The following is a 24,573-nucleotide window of genomic DNA, read 5'->3' on the forward strand; positions in this document are numbered from 1 at the left end:
ACATAGGCCATGTCTGGCATTTAATGTAGGTACTGGGGACTTGAACTAGGGTCTTTATGTTTGCACAACAACCATAAACTTGCTGCTTAGACAGCAAGACAGGATAATTAGAAGCTGTACCTAGATGTGTCTGTGGACCAATAGGTACAAAAGTATGGCAAGCACACAGTAGTCGTGGGGTAAACTCTGGTTAGCGGGGAAGAAGGAAGCAGTGCATGAGGGAGTGAGGAGAGCACCATCTGTGTCACGATGCTTCCCTGAGACGTCTTCATGCTAAAGCCTTAACCTCAACCTGGGCAGAGCCGCCTCTTTCTGTGCTTTGTCTTGCAAGCTGCTGGTGTTGGGGGACTTGGGGTCGTTGTCTTTGTAGATTCTAGCTGGGTACAAAACCCTAAGTTATACTGGATTTACTTTTTCCGTGGAAGGGCTGGTATTGTTAACTGTCCTGCTAAGCCGAGTGGGTTCTCATTTGTTTAGTTTCTGACGTCTTTGACCTGATGAGTTGTTGATGACTGGGCCTCCCTGAGCAAACAATGTGTTTCTTCCCTGCATCTTCCAGCACCGGCACAGTTTCTGAGATCCCACTCACAGGAGATCACAGTTGATCTTCTTGCCAGTTTTGTTTTGTGCAGGTCATGGAGAAAGCTAGCTGGAGGACAGGTGTGGGTGGAAATGTGCTAGCTTTTTTTTTTTTTTAATCTTGGTTTTACCACTTAGTTTCAGATGATCCTGGTTTGATTCCTTTTTTATTCTGTTTTATTTAAAAATTAAGGTTGTTTATGGTATGGGCTTGCTCGAAGGCTGTGAGTCTGAAAGGCTGTTAGTTTGAGTGAGTAGTCCTTGCTGTACTCTTAGGAAGCTATCCATAGTCACGTGCTTGCGTTAACCCTTTTGGTCAAGGATGCAACAGTGGTGCCGTTGCCATTACAGTTGGTGTAGTTCTGCTCTGATCTTCAGGAAGTGACAGCTGCTCACTAACAGGGTTCTCACATGTCCCTGTTGTCCAGGGACACAAGCTGCATTTATGTAAGTGTAAAAGGTTCATATTATTTACTTCAGATTAACAGAAGATGGCCTTGAAAAATACCCTCTTGTAGGCTAAACAAAGAGTTCTCCAACCATTTACTTCTCTGCCTACGAAGGGTCCTTTTGGGCCAAGTTGTTTCCCAGACAGAGCATGCATATCCACTGTACCCAGCAGCTTCCCCTTTTCCTGAGAGCCACGAGTTGAGTGTTTCTCTGAGCAGCTAAGCCTTGGCCCTGCAGCCTCGTTCTGAGAGTGACATCTGGCATTGGCTGATGTAACTGAGTCTGAGGTTTGCTCTTTGCAGAATGTGCTTTCCAGGCAGCTTCTGTGGCTCCACATGTGATGCTAAGGCGAGCTGACACGTGCCATTTGGAACCTGTACTTACTGGAAAACGTTAGGATTTTCAGATAAGATGAAAGCAGATAGAGCTGATCGTCCTTCCCATCCCCGAAGGAGGCTGATGCCACTTGTGGGTGAACTAATGACGTGTATAGTTCCCTGATTTTTGAGAGAGCTTACACACAAAATTTTTGTCCAAGATTTTGGTGTGTTTATATGATCTTATTCTCCCTCGGAACTCTTTGGTATGACAATAAAATGCTTTAATAATCATTTCTGGATTGCATTAGACAAATGTTAAGAGTTCAGACAGGAGTACCCTTCCTTGTTCCTTCTGCTTATTGAAAACCTAAGTGGTGTGTGTGTGTGTGTGTGTGTGTGTGTGTGTGTGTGTGTGTGTGTGTGTGTCTCGGGGGTGGGGGACCTAAGTGGGGACCGCAGCTTCCGGAGCTAGCCTCCTGCTGGGGTCAGAGTACATTACCTGCGTCCCGGAAGTAAGAGCTCCTGGCCCAGGTCCTCGCTGCTGCTCTCCCTTGTTCTCCTCTCACCATCTAGGGTTTACAGATCAGAGAATTGCTTGGTAAATTAAGGCAGAAAAAGTGATAACCTGGTAAGCTTGTTCCTCAGTTACTGATGTTTAACGGATTGAAGAAAGGAATTGAACACTTTTATGCAAAGTGAAACTTTAGAAGACTATTGCTGCTGCTGCTGCTATCATTACTGCCACTACTACTGTGGCTATTACTACCACCATCACCACCACCACCACCACCTCCACCACCACCACCTCCACCACCACCTCCACCACCACCACCACCACCACCACCACCACCACCACCACCACCACCACCTCCACCACCACCTCCACCACCTCCACCACCTCCACCACCACCACCACCACCACCACCACCTCCACCACCACCACCACCACACCACCACCTCACCACCACCTCACACCACCTCCACCACACCCTCCACCACCACCACACCACTCCACACCACCCCACCACCACCACCACCACCACCACCACCACCACCATCACCACCTCTACCACCACCTCCACCACCACCACCTCCACCACCACCACCACCACCACCACCTCCACCACCACCACCACCACCATCACCACCTCTACCACCACCACCACCACCACCACCTCCACCACCACCACCACCACCACCACCACCACCACCTCCACCTCCACCACCACCACCACCACCTCCACCACCACCACCACCATCACCACCACCACCACCACCTCCACCACTACCACCACCACCACCACCACCCACCACCACCCCCCCACCACCACACCCACCACCTCCACCACCCACCACCACCACCTACCCCTCCACCTCCACCATCACCACCACCACCTCCACCAACCACCACCACCACCACCACCACCATCACCACCACCTCCACCACCCACCACCACCTCCACCACCACCACCACCACCACCTCCACCACCACCACCACCTCCACCACCACCACCACCACCTCCACCACCACCACCACCACCACCACCTCCACCACCTCCACCTCCACCACCTCCACCACCACCCCCACCACCACCACCACCACCACCACCACCACCACCTCTACCCACCACCCACCACCTCCACCACCACCACCCTCCACCACCACCACCACCTCACCCACCCACCACCACCACCACCTCCACCTCCACCACCTCCACCACCACCACTCCACCACCTCCACCCCCCACCTCAACCACCCCCACCTCCACCACCACCTCCACACCCAACCACCACCACCTCCACCACCACACCACCACCTCCACCACCACCACCTCCACCTCCACCACCTCCACCACCACCTCCACCACCACCTCCACCACCCCCACCACCACCACCTCCACCTCCACCACCTCCACCACTACCACCACTACCACCACTACCACTACTTTGTTTATTCTTACTTTGCTAACTTAACAGTGAATTATAATTGGCTATGTGCAATTTGAGTAGACTATTTCCTCAGTTACATTTATCTTGAATCTCAAGTCTAACTTAACCACAATCTAACTCAGAGTGATTTCAAAAAGACGCTCCCATGACTTTAGTATTTCAATTAAAAAAGAAAAAGAAAATGTTTATGAGAAGATCCTCTAAACACTGTATTATTGTGTTCCAGAGCACTGCTGAGACTGGGCCACATGGGAAACTATTACCCTGTGGCTTCTCTTCGGAAAGCTGCCTCTCAAGGGGCTTTGAGTGGCACAGTGGGAAAAGGAGAGTAAATATTAGTCAACAGGCCTGTGCATTATAGTATAGTCTGCAAAGATGAATAGAAATATTGTTAGTAACTAGAAAGCAATGGGGACGAATGACTTAAATGTTAATAAGGTCCATGAAATAGAACATACATATTTGAAATTATTTTACAGTGGAAACCTTGTAATAAAACTGTCAGTAATAAAACCTTGCTTTCTTCTGTGTTGAATTGAATTATATAAAGAAATCTCTTAAAATCTGTCTTTCTTCATCTCTTCATTAGATCCTTCCTGGTATAACAGCTTCTATAGAATCTAGAATATGTATTTTAGGTAATAGTTATAGCATTTAAAGTGTCTTCATTTTAGGATTTGCATTTTTGGTTATAAATAAACCATCAGAGTAAACATTATTTTGGGTTTCACCTTGGAAATGAACCATCTTAATATCGCTCCTACCAGAATCAGATGTATCTTGGAACATCTTATATGTTTGCAAGTTAGGGCTCTAGACAACCCTAATTGTTCTTCTTCTTTCCTCTGAATTTACGGTCCAACAGATTTCCAACAGAGGGTTGTTTTGGCATGTGAATTATTTTTAAAAGGCTCCAAGGTGAAGAAGACCAATATAACTAAACACACACACACAACCTAAGATTAACCAAATGTACCCTTCAAATGATAGGTTCTTTGGAATGTGTATGTGATGTGTTACTCTTCTTCCTAGATAGATGTGTACTTTAAATACACAAGTGTCAGCCATAGGCTGACCAGTGATTGGCTTAGAAATTCATATTTTTCATTGTCAACACTGTCTCCAATGTTGGAAGTCCTAGCTGAAGGTGAGTCTATTAGGTAATAAGTTAAAGCCAGTGGCAAGTTTTATCCTCTCTTCTTCCTATACAGGTCTGTTTAGGATGATAGCTACAATAATATCATAAAAAGCTTCAGCTTGAACTTGACACGCCAGGAAGAGGGGATTGAACTAAAAAAAAAAAAAAAAATCACCTTTTTCCCATTGGCCTGTTGATATATCTGAGGGATATTCTTCTGGTTGCTGATTGGCCTAGGGTAGATGGGTGCACTGTGGGCAGTTCCCATCCCTAGGGAGGTGGGCTTGGACTGCGTAGGAAAGACCTGAAGAAGCCAGGGCAGCAAGCCTATAAGCAGTGTTCCCTGTTGGGTTTTCAGGCTCCTGCCTCTAGATTCCCTTTGGCTTCCCTCAGTAGTGGGCTGCAGTTCACAGCTAGCACAAACCCTTCCCTCCCCACATTAAAGCAAGCTAGAATGACGGCTTTGCTAAGACAAAACAGGCAAGATGCTGTGAAGAATATGCTTACTTGTGCCTTTAACTTGTGGTCCTCTTACCTCAGCCTAGTAACTAGTTGGGATTAAGGTTTGCACCACCAAGCTGTGCTACAAGATTCCATTGTTTTACTGAATAGGAGGAGGAGGAGGAGGAGGAGGAGGAGGAGGAGGAGGGGGATGGGTAGGAAAAGGAGGAGAAGAAGAGAGAGGGGGTTAACAATACCTTTGTAGCCAATAAAGTGGTTTTGGTTAAAAAAATAGAAACAAAAACCAAGTATTACCAAGGGTCTGAATCCATCATACATTGTACTTAGTTAGCTTCTTGAAAAGTGAATGGAAGCTCACAGCCCAGCATCTCCACTCTTTGAAATATATTTAAGATGACTGAAATGTATGGCTTGCATACTTAGGAGTATGAACGTGTTTGTGGCAGTAGTATTCATAAACCAAAAAGCAGAACCAAGCAACCTGAGGTTGGATTTAAAAAACATGGTATCTTCCTAACAATGAAATACTATTCATCAATGAGAGGAGACGCTAGAACATGCTAATGGAATAGGACAGGCACAAAGGCCAAGCATTGTATGCTCCCATTCGCATGAAGTGTAGACAAAGATAAGCATGTAGAGAAAGTACATTAGTGCGTGCCTAGGGCTGCCAAATGAGACGTGAACCCACACATAATGACACAGGATTGTTTGAGACAGAAGCATTATCAGATTGGATGGGTGGGTTATGACGGGTAAATTATACTCCAGTGTGATGATGGTTTAGCTGGCAAACGCCTCTCATGCTCCCTGGCATTTGAACCCTTGGTCTCCAATTGGTGGCACTGTTTGGGGAGGCTGAGGAGGTGTGGTCTTGTTGGAGGAAGTGTGTCAGTAAGGGTGGGCTTTCAGGGTGCAGGCCTCAGCACCATTCCCAGTGCACGCTCGCTACTTTTGTTGTGGTTTAAGGTGTGAGTCCATTGTGCCTTCATTAGGCCATAATGAACTCCGACCTTCTGGAACCCTAAGCCCAGGCAAACTTTTTCTTGTATGAGCTGCCTTGATTGTGGGGTTTATCACAGTATCAGAAAACTGGTTTCCTTTAAACCAAAACTGTGGTCTCAAGACCAGTAGTACCAGCACTGCCAGTGAGGCTGTTAGCAGTGCAGATCTCAGTTGCAGTGTAGCAGCCGCTGGGAGGGTGAGGCCCAGGCACTGTGTTGAAGCAAGCTGCCGGCTGATTCTGATGCAGGCGAAGTTTGTGAACCGCTTCTCTAGAACCAAGAGGTTCACATGTGGAGAGTGCTATCTAGTTTGTACGTTCAGTCTGCCCTGTTCCTGTAATTGCAAAAATGGGTTAAATTAAGGGCTATCCTAGTAGAGTTAAAGGCAATTAGAGGGCAATGCGAGTAAAGATAAACTTCTTTCATGATCTTGATATGTTCCCCCAAGAAGCTTTATGACTGTAGTGTTTGTGTACCATATGTTGGTAAATTCCTGTGCTCTTTTAGCCTTGCCTCAGTTAACGAACATAGCATAAACAGGCTCATTTGCCATAACAACAGTGGGAGTTTAGATCCTTGAAAGGAATTATTTCTCCTAAATATTTATACAGTGTAATGTAGCAGAGCTAGAAGTGTGCAGTGATCCTGGAAAAGTGCAGATCTGGCGATTGATAGAGAGTAAGTGGGGCAGCTGGCAGGCCTGAGCTGTCAGTCTCTGCCCGCTTCCCTCTGCAGGCCTTAGACCTGGCGTGGGCTTCGGGAAGCCCTCCAGCATTGGCTGGGTAGCCAGAAGGGACTGTGGTGGTGGCGGCCGCTTCACAAGGGCTTGGACAGCCAACCTGGATGTTCTTGGAGGGCGGTAGGTTGAATTGTACCCAGAGGATTGCCTATTGGGGGACTTGGGAAAGTTGATGTGTAACCCTTCTGTGAGGACACTCAAGCTCCTTTTGTGGGGACATAGAAATGTTGGGTGGGATGAAACAGCTGTAAACAAGAGAGAGGAAAAGGTGTGAGAGCCAGAGCGTGGAAATAATAAACACAGGATACCTGCCTGTCGAATCGGGGCTGTGAACAGTTCCAGTTAGATAAGTCTTAAGTAAAGAATGTGCTGCAAATTTTATTGATTGCAGATGAAAGATCTGGGCTGTAACTCTATCTTCTTTTGTATCTCACTATATCTCTCTTTTAATGTGCCCCCCCCCACTTCATGTTTGTGTGTTCTATTCGTCAGGCAGTCACACACACACACACACACACACACACGCACGCACACACAGTTAGTCTCATCTTCATTCTTGATTCCTCCTCAATGCTGAGAATGATTGAGGCACCACTTGCAGTTTCTCCCTCTCTCTCAAGTTGAAACTTACCCCCTCTCTCTTTGACTTTGTGGGTCTCCCAACCATTTGTTTAGAGCTTTTGCTGTTTTAGCTAGAGCTTTTACTACTCAGCTTAGGTTATTGAGCTCTTTCTGGGGTGTTAGGCTGTTATCTTCTCTCTGTTTGTCTAAGATGCTGAGGTTTTATAATCTGGCTACACAGTAAAGAGCGTTTGGGCATAAGGCTCGTTGAGAGGGACTGTAGCAGTGTGATGTCAGCATGCTTTCCAGTGGGCAGATCTTCATTCGTGCTGTGGTGGTGAACTGAGTGTCAAGGCAGGCTCTAGAATCCCCAGAAGATGAGTGTCTGGCGGTGCCTGTGAGGGATTGTCCTAATTAGGTTAACTGAGGTAGAGAGCCACACCTAGCACTGGGCAGCAGCATTCCCTGGCTGTGGGGCCTGGAGTACATGGCAGCTAGCTGAGCATTTGTCTCCACCCTTCTCTGCTTCCAGAGGTGATGCAGTGTACACTGCTTGAACTGCTGCCAGTCCCTGCTGCCAGGACGCCCCCTTCAGGACAGGCTCTACCCCAAAACCCAGAACCACAACCAGCTCCTTAGCTGCTTTTCATGGGGTGTTTTGTCACAGCAACAATTAATTAACCAAGACATATATTTATTCATTAAAAGATTTTGATTGTTTGCTGTTCTCAACGAACATTTAGATTCATATATCTCAAAATTAAAATCAAATTGGAATGAGCAAATGCAGCTACTCTTTTGTCGTGACCAGGTGTACATTAAATGCATATGCAGTTACTGTTTTAGAGTCTCTTCAGTCAGGAGGAGCATCATACTTGCAGGTGTGCTGAGGACTTGCAGCGAGGTTAACATGCTTTCAGGTCCGTGCATTTCAGAGTACAATGAAGAACATTTACTAACAGACACAACACCCTTGAGCCTTCAGAGCATCCTGTGCTGTCAGTGATGGCTCTGGAGCTGAGCAGTGTTGCTGCAGTTTCTCTACAGATTACAGTGGGCCGAGTTGCCTTTCCTGGCCCACACTCAGCAGGCCTCTGCCTAGCTTTCTGGCTAGCCCTGGGGCTTGCTTAGTGGTGACATGTACTTTTTATGATCGTTTTATGTTGGTCTCAAACACAGGAGGGGAGCTTGGAGGTGAAGACTTTTCAGAATGAAAGATGATGATAAAGTTGTGAGGGAAAGAATTGCTATGCTTACTGTGGATGACACCTAGAAGGAAGAGAAGCTCTCTGTTCTCGCCCCTCCGATTGCAGTTGGCTGTACATCAGAGGCGATTCTCAGCTTAGCAGTGGGGGACAAGCTCCCCATCTCCTTTGTCTCTCAATTTGGCGGTTTGCTCTCCTGATGTAATGGCATTTAAAGGCGGCTCACTTATGGTATCAGTCTTTGACCCATGAATAGTGTCTATATGGCGCTTTAACACGTCGAGACGTCACCCATCTCAGCATGGGAACAGGCGGCCTTGAGGCTATATAGGAGAATCAGCTCTTTGCTTAAATTCAGGCTTCTGTTTGAATCTTTTAAAAAATAGATGTTATTCTTACCCATGTGTGTTGGTGTCGTGTCTGTAGCATGCAAAGGTGCCTGTGAAGCGAGAAGAGGGCACTTGGTTCCCTGGAGCTGGAGTTACAGGCGAGGGGAGCTGTCTGAACTCCATCCTTCCGTTGAGCAGCAGGCGCCATGCCTCCAGCCCCGCAAAGACAGAGTCTCCTGTAGCTTAGACACCTGGAACTCCTGTGCCTCTTGCCCCCACTTCCCGAGTGTTGGAATGGCAGGCATGAGCGCAGAGCCAGGTTTTTGTTTGTTTTGTTGTGTTTTTGGTTTTGTTTGTGAATACCATGAAAAGATTGGTTGTTAATGCTATGAGGAACTTCAAACTCCAAAGTCAAGTTCTGCTTTCTAGTTGTTAATTTGAATCTGCCCTTTTAGGCTTCTTTTGTGCCTGGAAAGTATTCTTTACATCCACTGTGCTGTGAGACACACGGCAGGAAAATTGGCCAGGGGAACTTGGTTCTGGTGGAATTGCTCTGTAGGCATTTGGTAGGTTATCCACCTGGTACTCCACGGAGGTCTCACTGGTTTAGACTCTAACTCTACCTGGGGGTGTGGCGGATCATCTGCATGATACCCGCACCACTGCTGACGTTTCAGGAAGATGGTCATTATTTGAAATGGTGCTGAGACTTTTCCCACTTGGTAAGTGAAGGAGTGCTCCTGGCTTGCCTGCCAGCAGATGGTGCTAGTGTTACACACCTGAAGGCAAATGGAGCTGCAGTGTGCTGTTGCAATGTGGAGGTGAGGAGTGTTTCCTTTCCTCATCCTTCCTAGGGTGCTTTCTTATGGGTTCACATGTTTAACTTCGCAAGCAGGAGCCAGAGGAACCTCCGGTGGTCATGGAGGATAAGTTAGAGATGGCAACTTAGGGCCGTGTCACTTGTCCTTCCTGTAAAAGTTTCTCGGTGCATTGGCTTCTCATCTGCTCTGTGTGTAAGACTGACAAAGCTGAGTTCTGTGCTCAGTTACCTTTCTTGTAGAGCATGAAAACCCCATGTTAACAGTAACCTAAAGGGGATGTCCAGAGGTCATTACCAACAAAACATATCTGTTCAGATCTAAGTAGAAATAGAATAATTTAAAATTTGATAACATTTCAAAATATTAGCCATTGTTTAGTAGTGTATTTCCTTATCAGTTAGCAATTATACTTACATTTGAATATTTTTTTAAAAATTGCAAATAAGTGTTATGTGGCTATTGCAGAAAATAAAAGGTATACTTTCTGTTTAGGTACTAACATTTTACTTGAATTTTTTTCTTTTTGTTTGTACATATCTTTTAAAGCTCAACATTTTATGGATATACAATTTTAGTGCTAGTTATCCACTTAATAGTTTATCATGACTATTTTACATGAAATCAAAATCATTTAGGATAATTTGATTGACAACCTAGTTTTCCATTCATCATTGAACCCTTTAATGATAGAGATTTTTATTTTCATTTATTTTTGGTCACTTCTCGACTATGAACAGTGCTACTTAATTTTGTGTGTGTGTGTGTGTGTGTGTGTGTGTGTGTGTGTGTGCATGTGTGTTTTGTATTCTTAAAATATAGTTGCTAAATCAAGAGGAAAAGATAGTTTTGTAACTTTCCTTCAAATTTTAATTTTACCACTAAACTTTATAGTTAAATATCCTTTCCAGTGTTCCTCGGCCCCCCCACCCCCCACCCCCATCAACATGTCCCTGATCATCAACAGATTACTGCTGTATAGTTGGTTGGTTGGTTGGCTTTTGAGTCAGGGTCTCCCTACATAGCCTAGATGGCCTTGTGATCTTCTTGCCTCAGCCTGCCCGTGCTGGGCTTAGTTACAGGTGTGTACTGCATGCCCAGCTAGCTTACCTTTGCGTTTAAAGTGACTAAGTAGTGAGTGCGCACTCTCCACTAAATAAAAAGGTTAAAGGAGCTTGCCTGTATTCCTTAAGCATTAAATCCTACAGCCCTTCTGCTTGTGGAATGGAGTTTTGGGGTTTATTTCCTGTCCTAAAATATAAGCCACTGAGCATTCATGCTTCATAATTAGACTAACTCACGGGCAGAACAGGGAATCACTGTGTGTGCTGTTAGTATTTCCTAAGGGAGAAGAGTGCAACACATGGAAAGACTAGAATACGATAACAGCACTAACACACTGCAGTTAGACCAGACAAACGGAGCCCAAGAGGCGCGCGAGAGTCAGGCTTGTAGCGCTCCTGTGCTGGGTGAGCGGGCTCACTCAGTGTCTAGTGAACGCTCCGGCCTGGCCAGTTGGAAGGATTGCGCTTAGAGAAACTGTTCTGAAGCCTTGAGTGGAATGCTAGCTTTCCAGTGTAGCGGAGGTGTAGTGCCTGGGCCTCAGGAAGGGAGCGTTACAAACACACCGGTCTTCACTACCGGAGGAGTCCTGCACCCATGCCTTTTTTTTTTCCCCCCCAGTAACTACATTTTTATTTAAGTAAATTAGTTCTGAATTAAATTCTCCCATTAACATAAGGAAGGAAGTAATTTATTTTAAAATCGTAGGAAACAGCAGAGCTATTTTCATATTTAGAGAACGGGGAGAAAGGAAGAGATTTATGCAGAAGCTTCATGTAGCCTTTTAAGTGAATGTGAGAACTATAGTAACTTCTGGAAAAACTAACAAACCAACCTCTTCTTAGGCAGATTGTCTCACTTTTTCATCTGCCTTTTGTAAAGAAGAAAGCAAAAGGCACCACACTAAGACAAATGCTCACAAACCTGTCCTTACAGCCTTCATCAACACAGTCTGTCATGTGAGAGCTGAGAGGCCTCAGTTCTGAAACCAGTGTATCTCTCTTAAAAAGAATCAGTTATTGATTTATGGCTTATTTTATGTAAACAACATCACTGAATTTTACTTGAGGAATTAAAAAAATACAACATTTTTATTTAGAAAGTTTTAGGGAAAATTTTTTAGTGAATTGAAAATAATTTTTTCTATATCATAGATGTTTGACTTTTTAAGTTATAAAAGTGCAGCTTGATTTTTTTGTTTGTTTGTTTGTTTTTAACATAAAAAGACACAGAAGCCCCCAAATAGTGTTTAGGTAAAACATTTCTAATGTGACCTATTTCACCCTGGAGAGTGAGCACACTACATGTGCGTCTGGGGCAACAGAGCTCTACGTCGGCTTCTGAAGTATGCTTTTGTGAGCTACAGCCAAGTGTCTCCACGCAGGCGTTTGTCTTAGCTGAACACTTTGAAGGAGCATCATAGTACTGTGAAATTCTTCAAGCATCAGTTCATTTACAACTTTCTCACTTAAAATTTCCCCCAAACAGTAAGTTCCGATTACTCCTGCTGGCTTTCTGTTCAGGTTTATAAAGTGATCAGATTGCTATGATTTTAAGGCTAGTGTATACTGGAGGGAAATTTACTTTTTAAATATAATGCTCAGTACATCTTTTACAGATGACGCTTTTACCAAGTTTGGTGCTGTTTCCTCCGTATTCCTGAATGTTACAGGCCACTGGGTAATACCCTACAGTTGACTGGGAGAGTTCCATTAACAGAAAGTGACTGAAAAGTCTGACATGCATTCTGTTGAGTGTCTGCTCTTGAACTTGAAACAATAATGAAAAGGTGGGAGAGGGACTGCAGAATGTTTGTTTTCATGGAAAAAAATTGTCACCACTCTGGTTTGCTTTGATTTAAAACAAATACAGCTTAGGCCGTATATGTTTGATATGGGAGTAATCAGTGTTGAGGTTTCTGTGTTCATTTGGAATATTTAGCCTTCTGATGCGTGATTAGTACTTGGCTGTTTATTGGGCGCCCGCTATTCAGTAAGTATGACATGTAAACTTTACTGCATTTTGTATTGATTTAATAATATTGTTAATCTAAAATCTTTGGGTACAATGTGTCACATCTGTTTTGCATTCCTCTGTCTAAAAGAAATGGCACTATGGAATTTAGAGAAATATTTATTATCTCAGTGTTTTTCTTTGCAACACTTTCCACTCAGTTTGTTGAGAATTATAACCTCCAAGAGACAGTGAATCATTTGGCAAATTCTCAGGTACCCAGCTACTAAAGGCCACAGTTAATTAAATTTTTAGCTTACCATTTAAGTTCCCTTCACTTAAGTAGTTGTAACTTTGGACATTTTTGAAAATGATATAAAGTACATTGTGGAAAGATTTTTTTAAAAATATTTTTCCTTTTAATAACGGGTCCAGGCTGCTTGCATTTCGTCGATACTTAAAAATTTTTAGAAAGGACTTTATTAGCTTGAGTGTTAGTTTGTGTTGAAATGGTTCTTTCCATAGCTGGTTACTGAATAGTCTTCTCCTGTGGTAGTTTCATAACTTTTTTGGAAATTATGCATTTTCTCAAATAACCAGTGAAAGCTACAACCCATTTTCTTGTGGCAAAGTATGCATAAACACAAGCATTTCACATGTAGTTGTAAAGAAATCTCATTGCCAGTTACAAAACTACTGTGTCGAACCTGGAGTCCCTCCTAGGTTGCCGTGCAACCATATGATTCTTCAACTCATGGGTTTTACATTTTTTATTTTGTTTATGATTGAGAGAACATCAAGGCATGTGTTGTGTGCCTTGGCTCACTAGTGACAGTCAGAGGACATTTTTCAGAAGCCAGCTCTCTCCTTCTACACTCCTTCTCTGAGTTCTGGGGATTGAACTCAGGTCGAGGGTCAAGCTTGGTGACACGCTTTTATTTGCTGACGTGTTTCACCAGCCTGTGTCTTCTTTAATTTTATATTTTACCTTTGATCATTATGTAGTAGAAGATGAGGACAATCTGGGTCTTACCTTGTGGGGAAAGCACACATTAAACTTGGTCTCAAATGAAGGACTTTCCTTTGATCTTGGCCATGCTTTAGGTTCTAGGTGAAGACAGGGAGAGCGGTATGAGTTCTCAGGGGCCCTCAGGGAAGGCGCTGCGCGGAACTTAGCCGTCACATAGTGAAGTAGTGCGCTTCATTAGCAGCTGCTGAGCTGTAGTGGTGCGGAGCTCACACTTAGAGACCTGGCAGATCAGGATGCAAACCCAGCCTGGCTGCTCATTAGCTGTAGCCTTGAACACATTGCCTGCCTATAAAGAGGCCCTGGGTTGCTAATGAGCGCCTTTCTGTAGAGTACTTGTCTTTGTGCTTCAGAAGTTTTCCCTGCCTCCTCCAATGCTGTCCTGATGGTGGTGGTACTGAGGGACAGCGAGCGGCCATGATTTCCAGCAGCAGTGCCTCTCTTTCCTGTCTTCAGACTCTGCAGCAGTGGCTCTCAACCTTTCTCACGCTGTGAGCCTGTTGTACAGTTAGTTCCTCATGTGCTGGGGATCCTGTTGCTGCTTCATAACTGTGATCCTGCTACTGCTAGGAATAGTAATGTACATATCCGGCATGCAAGATATCTGATAATGTGACCCCTGTGAAAGGGTCATTTGACTCCCAAAAGGGTCACGACCCACAGGTTGAGAACCGCTGCTTTAGAATAATCTCAAGCATTAGTGACTTGCAGTTGTTACATTTCTCCATTTGATTACTCAGTGTTGGATTATTAGTGAAGGGCAGTGAAAAGTTATCAAAGTTTGTCTTAGATGGTTAAAGTGGAGTTTGAGGAACCCAGAGTAAGAGAGCTTGCTAAAAGAGGGCTAGAAACTAGACACTGACATGATTCTCTTTGAATCCTCATACCTGGCTGGTCATGTGACAGAGCTGAAGCTCTTTTGGTTGCTTAGAAGTACATAGTGTTTCTTTGCTTTTATTATGTCATAATTTCAAATGTTTGGTGAAGCCCACGCTTGTCAACCACCGTACAGTTGGTGTCTGTGAGAGTCCTCGCTGCAGTTTGTAAAGAACTGGGGGCCCCAGAGGAAAAGGAGAGGGTGCTTTGTGTGGTGCTTAATGTAAGCGATGAGCCGACTGCTTTAGTATCTGCCTGAAGGGAGAGCCTCCAGTGCTGTCCGTCCATCACGACAAGACGCCCGTGTGTGTGTGTGTGTGTGTGTGTGTGTGTGTGTGTGTGTGTGTGTGCGCGTGTGTGCGCGCGCGCGCGTGCGCGCGTGCACGCTATCCGACCTTTCGTTTTCATGTGTGTTGCTGCATACATGAACTACATATAACCGGGTAATAACACGTCAGCGTTTGTGGCCGTGGCTTGTGCTCCATGTGTTCCCATGCACTTAACTACCACACCTGTGTCTGTGTACTCCCAGGTGCGCAGGGCGGTCAGTTCAGGTGGAAATCGGGAATGTCAGTCAACAATGCCCAGGGTAACTATATTCTAGCAGTTTTGAAGTCGGCACCCTGGAAGAGCATTCATTATGTTCATTTACAGAGTCCCTCTTGTTGGTAAATGAGCAAAAGCATCATGGATTTAAGCCTGTGTGTTTGCGATACTGGAAAGCGGACAAACGTAACTTGCTGTTAGCCTATGTGGGAGTAGTCCGTCCTGTAGGTGCTGTTGAGCTCTGAAGAGAGCACTTTGCCTTGGCATTCTTGTAATACCTACTTTCATTCATTTATTTTCTCTGACCAGATGGAAAGTTTGTAAAATAACGTTGCCACTTCCTGTCTTTTCAGCATCGTCAGTGAAGCAGGGGCCTCTATCTACAGCGTCAGCCCGGAAGCTAACAAAGAGATGCCCGGGCTGGACCCTAACTTGAGAAGTGCAGGTGAGACACTGTGACAATATGGGATTGTGATAGCTTATATTTGTGTATGTGACAAACTAAATATCTCACATATCCATGAAAAGGTAAAAATGATGCCACGTGTATAAGACTTGCACATTTGTAATTTACAGATTAAACTAACACTGGGATTATGAAAAACAGGAGAGAGAGGGCTCTTGTGTTTTCGAATTCCCCATGGTACTCCAGAAATAGTAAAAAATTTACGTAAAATGTCTTATTAAAATTAAATGCCTGAGTTCAATAATAAAGAAAATAGAACTATTAAAAATGATTATTATACCATTTTCTCGGCAGTAAGTAACACAAACACAAACACACGGTGCTAGTGTGTAAACACACATAGACTTTTGGTTTATTGCTAAATGCTTGGCAGCTGACTACTCCCTCATGGCCTCTGACTGAGGCTTCATGGTAATGCCTTGCTTTAAAAACATGCCTTTCTTTTATTTGTACTTGGTTGCTTTGATGTAGAATAGTTAAAATTTTGTCATAGAAAATTAAAATACTTTGAGAAATTTAGGGGAAGTAATCGGTAATAAATAAAAGTTTAGCTCTGGATAGATTAGTTTCTATGTTATGGGGACTATTTAGAAATTGTTTTAATCTTTGTCCTTAAATATTTTCATGACATTCAGGAGTTTTAAGGCTAAACTTGGAAATACAAATTTTGAAAACTTTTGCATTGATCTAAAGCCAGAAAGTTTTGTTTGTTTGTTTTTTTAAGCCAAAGACCCTGTTGCTTTTTTCAGCTGATGGTTGAAATGAGACAGGTCCCTAGCTAAACGCAGATCCTGCTTCTTCTGGTATGGTCGCCCCCATCACAGCAGCTCCCCCCCCCCCCCCCCCCCCCCCCCGAGCCTCTTTTGGTGCTTGCCTTGGAGCAGTGCTAGTGATGCCCATGGTGGAGTGGCTTAGTCACCACAGTGGGACCTGCTGGTTGTAATCTTTCCTACTCAGTGTGCAGAAAACATGGTACCGATAGTACCTCATCTTCACGGCTGTCCTGGGGCCACGATCATTCTTCCCACTTTACACATGAGGAAACTAAGGTTTCAAGAGGCCACACATTTTGTGAGTGTGCTTGTAATAGTTGTATGTAGAATGTATAAATGAATGATAGTTTTATATATCTAGAGAGAGAGAGAGAGAGAGAGAGAGAGAGAGAGAGAGAGAGAGAGAGAGAGAGAGAGAGAGAGAGAGAGAGAAATAAAAGAACTACCAGGTTGGCTTTATCATCCAATGGAGTGTTGTAAAGACTACTAAGGTCATTATTTCCGGGAGGCAACAGTTCCTTGGAGCTCCCCACTGCTAAAGAAACTACTGTTTCTTCCTAACTACTGGCCCCTGCAGATGCACAGTGTCATGGGCTTATAGGTGAAACCAGATTACAATGTCTAGCAGTGACCTGTGAAGAGAGAGGATTAGAAAAAGATAAGCCACTGCTTAGCTCAGAGTGCCACTCGCTGTGTCTTCAGTCCGTGACTCACTACAAGTATGCCTTCCTGTGTCTCAGCTCCCATCTGTGCGGAAGTGATGATGCTTAATTTATTCCAACTCAAAGCATCTTACCAAGACACTCAGTCTTCAAAGTCTGCCCTTAAGGAAAACAGTCAAAGACGCTTGGTCTCCAGTTGTGGTTCCTATGTCCCACTTCCTTTTCAAATGCTGTTTTTGCCTAACATCTTGCTGTTTCCTGGGAATTGATGCCCAGTATGGTTTCATACTTGTTTTCAAACCTCAGCATCTACTTGTGGATTTTACCTTTAAACCCTTGTATACTTTAGATGTTATTTCTCCCAAGATTAATGTGAGAGAAGTTTGGTCTTCTCTGGGGCCTGGGGTGTTTGAAGGGGCAAATACTAGTCTTTTTTTTTTTTTTTTTTTAAGATTTTTTATTTATACAGTATTCTACCTGCATGTACACTTGCATGACAGAAGAGGGCACCAGATCTCATTGTAGATGGTTGTGAGCCACCTGTAGTTGCTGGGAATTGAACTCAGGACCTCTGGAAGAACAGCCAGTGCTCTTAACCTCTGAGCCATCTCTCCAGCCCCAGACACTAGTCTTTTGAAGTGTTCTGAAGTATCTTCTCAAGAGTCTATTGTTAAAAAGAGAGGCCACACTATGTTCTTGGCCACTTCTGCATGTCATGTTTTTTTTTTTTCTTTTCTTTCTTCCATATCATAATCCATTCAGTCCTCACAAGAAGCCAAACAGATGAGGCCAATCAATCTTTCTAACTCTATAACCGAGAATTGAATTAGAATGAGCCTCTTTTTAAAAATTAATGACCCAATGTCAGATATTTTGTTGTAGCTACTGTATTAATTTGTTGTGTTAGAACATAACACAGAATCATAACATTTTAGAAGCATTAAAACATATCTGAAATGACCTTCATAATGACATGTCCTTATCAGCTTATTGAAAACAGTTGTTCTTATATCAGATGCTTGTGTTCCGTATAGTAAATTCATTGCATATGAGAAGCATTAACATTGAATTGCTAGAGCTAGTAGATTTCTAAGTTAACATAGGAGAGTGACTATTGCCTTCGTCCTTTCCCTTGTTTCTGAAATTCTTTTTAAAAATGATAGAAACATGAGCAAATAGAAACAAGGACAAGAAGAATGAGAAGAGAGAGTGCAGCAGCACGTTTTGAAACCCGAGGCAGCCAGCCCTGACCAAGTTGACTCATTAGAAAGCACACGATGAGAAGATGGTGGGGCCCTGCTGATTCAGGAGTGCTGGGAAGCACGTTTGGAGAGGGCTTAAGAGTGCTCTAAAGGAAGAGGGTTGGCTGAAATCTGTTTTAAAAGTGACGAGTCTATGTTTAAGCATAGGTCCTATATGATCTGGTACTTGTGCTCCTTGGTATGTACTCAAGAACGGAACAGATGCAGATGCTTGCACAGCAGGGCTCACAACAGCCAAAGGCTGGGAACATCCCAAATGTCCAATAGCAGACGACTAAATAAAGAAAATAAATTGTTTCCACATACACTAGGATATTATTCAGCCATAAAAGGCTCAAGTACTAAAACATACCACACCGTGAATGAAACATTAAACAAAGTACAAGGAGCCAGTCACAAAAGAAGGCATATTGTATAATGGCACTGGTAGGAAGCGTATGGACTAGGCAGATCTGTAGAAAGAGCCAGCCAGGTGTGTGTGTCGGGGCCTAGGGAGAGATGGCAGTAGAGGGTGCCTGCTTAGTGGGCTCTAGTGTTCTCTTGGTGTAAGAAGCCAAACATTGCAGAACTTGTATTGTGAGTGTAGTAAGTTGCGCTGATTTTGTGTTTTATTTAAGATGCCTAATTCTCCTCAGTTTAGTAAATCTCACTTCCGCCGCATGGCAGCAGGAGATGTCTGCTGTCATACAGTGGAATTGCCTTTTTGTATTTTTGTGTGAGAGTGTAGGTTTGCTCTGTGAACAGGTTATATGGAAAGTCCCTACAGAAATGGACATAGCCAAGTATTTGAGTGGCGGTCCCTGTGGCAGGGGAGGGAGCTGTGCTGCCCAAAACCTCTGACCTCTTGTGCCAATTCTTGGCCTTGACTAGCACCTCAGGAATCAGGCCTGCCCATAGAAGGTTCCAACCCCCCCTCTTCTTTCAGGATAATACTGTAGTCAGCTTTTTGCAACCATAGTACTAGGGGACAATCAGAGGTCACCTCCTGAAAGAAAACCCTGCATTATTAAAGACCTTGTCAGAAGACAGTGGGAGAAAGAAGTTGCTGGAGGAAATACAAATGATGCAGATGAAAGAAATAAAGAAAAAGTCTATTTTCTCAGGAAAAAATAAGAATACTTCCATCATTTAAGGGTGTGTGCACACATACACACAGATATGTTTTGTTAAACATAGATGATGTTTTGTCAAAGGGCGGGCTTTGGTTATGTAACTAGATCTCTGTGCTGGCTGTGGTGCTGCTTAGGAGGCTTCAGCAGGAGGAGGTCAAAGGCGCAGAGACTTTGTGGGAGAAACAAATATAGCCCGTGCGCTTAGCTTCTTGTCTCAGGGCACCTTACTATTGCCATTCATGTTTTGATTGAATTTCTAATACTGCTTTCCAACATATTAACTGCTCTCATGCCTATAGTCATAAGAATTAGAATAAGTGTTTTCCTCCCTCTTAAGTATGTCTTACAAATTGGATTAGATGTGAAATTTTGTGACTATTTGGTAAAGGCTGAGGACAAATACTAGTTGAATAAGAATCGTGATGTGGGTAAAGGAATGTTTGAAGTTAGTTTTTGTATGAATTCTTTTCATACACTGTATTTTGATCATGTTTTTCCCTCTCCCAACTATTCTAAAGCCCTCCCCACTTCCCTCCCCACCTGACTTCTTGTTCTTTTTCTCTTAAAAACCAAAAGACAAAAAACACACAGAGCCACAGAAATACACAATTTGTCTCCAAGAAATGGAAATCAAAATAAACAAAAGATTTTTTTTAAATGAACAAATAAAGCAAAATGAGAGAAAAAGTCTACAAAAATAACATTCAGTCCATTTTATGTTGGCTAACTACTCCTAGGTTTGGGGGCTCGCTCTGAAGTGCAGTTAATATACTCAGTGAGACTGTTGGGGAAAACTGATTTTTCCCTTTGACAGCAGTTATCAATTGCAGATAGCTTCTTAGTTAGAGGTGGGAGCCCATGTCCACACCACGTCTCTCAGTGCTGGGCCTACGATGGCTTGTTTCCTTGGAATCATCCATCACTTCTGGCTCTACAATCTTTGTGCCTCCTCTCTCATATGGCTCTTCCTGAGCCTCGAGGGGAGGGCGTTGATGAAGACATCCTTTTTAGGACTGAGAGCTCTGAGTTCTCTCATTCTCTGCACATTGTCCAGTTGTGGGTCACTGTTTTAGTGCCCATCTCCTGTACAAAGAAGCTTCTCCGATGAGAGCTGAGCAAGACTCTGGCCTATGAGTAAAGCCATATGTTATTAAGAGTTGTTTTATTGCTATGCTCTTTTAACAGAAGAACAGTAGTAGGTTTCCCCCCAGCACCCAGGAGCTATGTAGGCTCAGGTTCTTGGCCATCTCAGCAGGGTCAGGGTTAGGTTTCATCTCATGGAGTGGGCTTTACATTGGGTCTTGAAGTGCTTAGTCACTCTTATGACACTTACGCCGCTATTACACTAGTACATCTTGAAGTCCCGTCACTGTTTCAGGTTGCAGAGTTTGCAGCTGAGAGATGTTATTACCTTTCTCCACTAGTAGCGTTCAGGGTACCTTCCAGTACCATAAACAATAGTCAGTAGGGGACAAGCTTCTAGTTAGACATAACTAGAACTTCTCTGTGTTAAATGGCACGTGTAAGTGTTGTTTCCAGCTATAGGGTCTTACCATCAGGTTGTGGAGAGTAGCCAAGAGGCTTGGCGGTAGCCTGCCGAGATTGGAGGTTTCCACGGGCCCCTTTGGCCAATGACTCAACAAGATGTATTCCATTCCTGGCACTGGAGGTATGCTTTGTGGCATGCCTTGTGTGGCACTGTCTTCCTGTTATTTGGTCATTCCATTTAGATTTCTTTCTTATATGCCTATGTTTTAGGAAGCTTCTACAGTAGTAGACTTCCATACTTCTAGGTTTCTCGATCTGAATTGTAGTGGTGAGGAAAGGGGTGTGATTAGAGGCAGTAGCTAGACTCCAGCACATACTCTGTATACCCTGTAATCATATTTAAACCATTCCAGTGTAACCTGGCCAGCATATCCTGCTTGCCTTTATATAATATTCTAACATCTAGTCACGATTACCAGGATCTAGCTTTAATAAGAATATTGTATGTGTCATATTGATAACAATGCAAGATTAATTAAAGCAAATATCTCCATACTCTTTAAAGCATGAGGCACTCCACCTATGATCAATTTACCCTTTCCATGTATGTCTTAATAATGCCTCAGAGTCTTAGTCAGGTGTGGTGGCTCATGTCTGTTGTCCCAGTACTCAGGAGGCTGAGGCAGGAGGCTTATCATGGCCACATAGTAAGTTCCAAGCCAGCTTAGGCTGCAGTAGGAAACCTTGTCTCCAAAATAAATAGTGTCTCGGGTCCCGTTCACATAATTAAATTTGAAATCTTGCATTCATTCCTTTTTACATGGGCAAAAAAAAAAAAGAAAAGAAAAAAAGAAAAAACTTAATTCAAATGTTAGGTCTTTGGTGGTGGGCACTAGAGGGATAGGATTAAGTGTTTGTATCATGAGAAACTGGCCTAAGTAATTATCTGAGTACTGCTTTTCACATTAAGTCATACTTGTTTTCTGATTCTGTTTTTTCAGTTTCCATAGCAAGGCGTGTTCAAGATCCATTAGCTGAGCTAGTGAAAATCGAGCCGAAGCACATTGGAGTTGGAATGTACCAGGTAAAGCAATGTGGATCATTTAATTTCTGAAACTCATCAATACAAAGAGCATGCTTAAACCTGGCATTGTACTTAGGCAGTCCTGGAAGTGGGTTTCCATTCTCAAAGGTTATATAGTTGATAGCAAGGTAGTTAAGAGTGTCAAGCCGTCAGGGAAGAAAGAATTCCTTCTGTTTTTTTTTCTTCTTGTTTTAGTTATTTTAATCAGGCTTTAAAATTGGCTGTACTCAGATTTAAAGACTTTGAAAACATTGGTCCATAGTCCAGGCATGATGGTGCAAAAACATTAAGTTCAACTAAGTACTTGATTTAGAGAGCTGATCTTTTCAACTCTATTATTAACTGGACAGAGTGTGGACCATTGGGCTGTGTGGCTCCGTGTTTAAACCAGAATGAACTCCTGATTGTTTCTGGTCTCCCAGGAGCCTCTGGTATTTACTGTGATCTTTCTGCATTCATTTCTACTTGGTCACTATTAGTTTTGGTTTTTTACCCAGAGTAGTCTAAAGTCTTCTGGTTGTTGCTACATTGCTGTCACCACGATGGTTTTTGTTGATACTGTATTTTCTGTTCTTGAGGTTGTAGTGTGCACTGAATGATTGAGTACAGCAGTGAACCTTGACAAAGAGTGGTGTGTGGAGCCCAGAAGGCTTGTGTCAGAGTGTTCTCCTTTTGTTGACACTCTTTCCTAAACTGTCCATGTGATGTGCACTTGGATTCCTAGCTGCTCTGGAGGCTGAGGCAGGAAGAGTCCTGAGTTCATAAGTTTGAGCCCAGCCTGGCCAATGTGCAAGACTTTGTCTCTCCTCACCCACCAAGTAGTCCTTGTTGTTGTTTGGTTTTTGATACTAGGTCTTACTAGGCTGCCTGGATTCAGTATGTAGTCCAGGATGGCCTCAAGGTCATAGTAATCCTCCTGCCTCAGTATCTTAGTGCTGGAAATATAGCTAATCCTCCTAGCAAGCAAGTACATTTTAGATCTGAAGTACCGTATTTGAGTGGCGCTGCATTAGATGTCTTCTCTCAAGAAGTATCACATGAAGTCATGGCCTCTGTGGTTACTAAAGTGGGAGAAACTCTAGAAATCATTCAGCTCCAACCCATCATTTGACAATAAAACAAAACCAAAGTGCTGTGCAAGGCTTGGATTGACTTGTCACATATGTTGAGACTCAGCTGAGAGTGCTAGCACTTGAGAGCCAGCTGTAGCCTGTGGTGCTTAGTGTTGACTGGGCTGAGAGATGTCTTTGAGCCAAGTAAATCTTCCTTCCCTTCAGTAGTTTTGCGCAGGTATTTTGTCATAGTGATAAAAGTATGATTAAACAAGATGAAAGATACAGAGCATGAACAGCAGCATCACAGAGAAAAAGCCTGGTGTAGCCGCAGCCCAGAACACATGCCAGTCACTTATTAACACAAAAGTCAGATGAGGCATTAAGGAAATTATTTGCCAGAAGTTTATATGTACTGTATGACTAAGAGCTTAGAGTTTTTCCTTGTTGATTTGTATACATTTATATGTTGGTTTATTTGAAACATTTACTTAAAATATATAAAATACGTCACCACTAAAAATTCAGGCATTTGAGCCACATAAACTTGCAAGTGGCTGCTATCCCTGCTACTGGGATGACTGAATAAGAATTTGTGCTTCTCCAGGTACCATAGCAAGACTCTGTCTCAAAAAACAAGCAAAAGAAAAAAAGAAAAGAAAAGAAAAAGGAAGAAAATCAGGGTTTTAAGAAAGATTTATCGCCGGGCATGGTGGCTCACGCCTTTAATCCCAGCACTCGGGAGGCAGAGGCAGGTGGATCGCTGTGAGTTCAAGGCCAGCCTGGTCTACAAAGTAAGTCCAGGATGGCCAAGGCTACACAGAGAAACCCTGTCTCGAAAAACCAAACAAACAAACAACAAAACAAAAAAAAACAAAAACAACAAAAAAAAAAGATTTATCAACACAAGAAATTATTCTTGAAATGATGTTTTTAAGTTACATGAAGTTGTTAATACAGAACTAAACTAAGTTTCCAAGTGCAACTGTGAATTTCTGTTGAAGAGAGAAGACAACACCTGGCAGGCAGAACATGAGGAGGGATTTTACAATTTTCTATAGAGAATATGTATTGTGAACTTTTATGTAAAACACATATTTATTTCCATATCCCAGCCCATGGACCACTTCATATTAAGTCTCCATACAATGTACTTTTAATACAACCATGGTGGAACTGACTTTCTTTTCAATTGGGTCCACTTTGTGATTTTGATATAAATTTCATCCTGACTTAAAACACAAGAATAGCCAGATAAACATTGCTGAGAAAATGAAAGGTGTTCAAAGAAAGAAAGTAAGATGAAATAGTAGAAACTACAGTGTAATTTCAATGCAAACTAAAATGCTTTTGGTTTAATAGCAGCTGAAGTCTTTCGGCCGCACTCCAACTCTTGTCTGAGAAAATGAGGGGAGCTGATTTTAAAAACACATGCCTGTCGTTATTTCTGGAGAGCAAGGCAGCCAGTGTGGTCGAATGACAACATATCCCTGATCGACCCCTAAAGACTTTGCTGGAAAGTGGCTTGGTGTTACTCCCAAGAAAACACTGCTGGGCGAGAGCAGGCTGACGCAGGGCTGGTTGGGCTGGGCTCTGTGGGATGCGGGCAGTGACGGCTTCACTTGGCCTTGTCATACCCTGAGTTTGAGTTTAA

General features: G+C 43.4%; 1 protein-coding gene across 1 annotated transcript in view; it reads left to right on the forward strand.

Annotated features, from left to right (window-relative positions):
- Nucleotides 1–24,573, forward strand: part of Srbd1 (S1 RNA binding domain 1) — a 157,789-nt gene that overhangs the window by 71,389 nt on the left and 61,827 nt on the right. Inside the window, exons 15-16 of the mRNA XM_051159864.1 lie at nucleotides 15,374–15,465; nucleotides 21,785–21,867. Coding sequence (XP_051015821.1) covers nucleotides 15,374–15,465; nucleotides 21,785–21,867 — 175 coding nt within the window. The remainder of the gene's footprint in view (nucleotides 1–15,373; nucleotides 15,466–21,784; nucleotides 21,868–24,573) is intronic.

Source organism: Acomys russatus, chromosome 1 (assembly GCF_903995435.1).
Source record: "Acomys russatus chromosome 1, mAcoRus1.1, whole genome shotgun sequence".
NCBI lineage: Eukaryota > Metazoa > Chordata > Mammalia > Rodentia > Muridae > Acomys > Acomys russatus.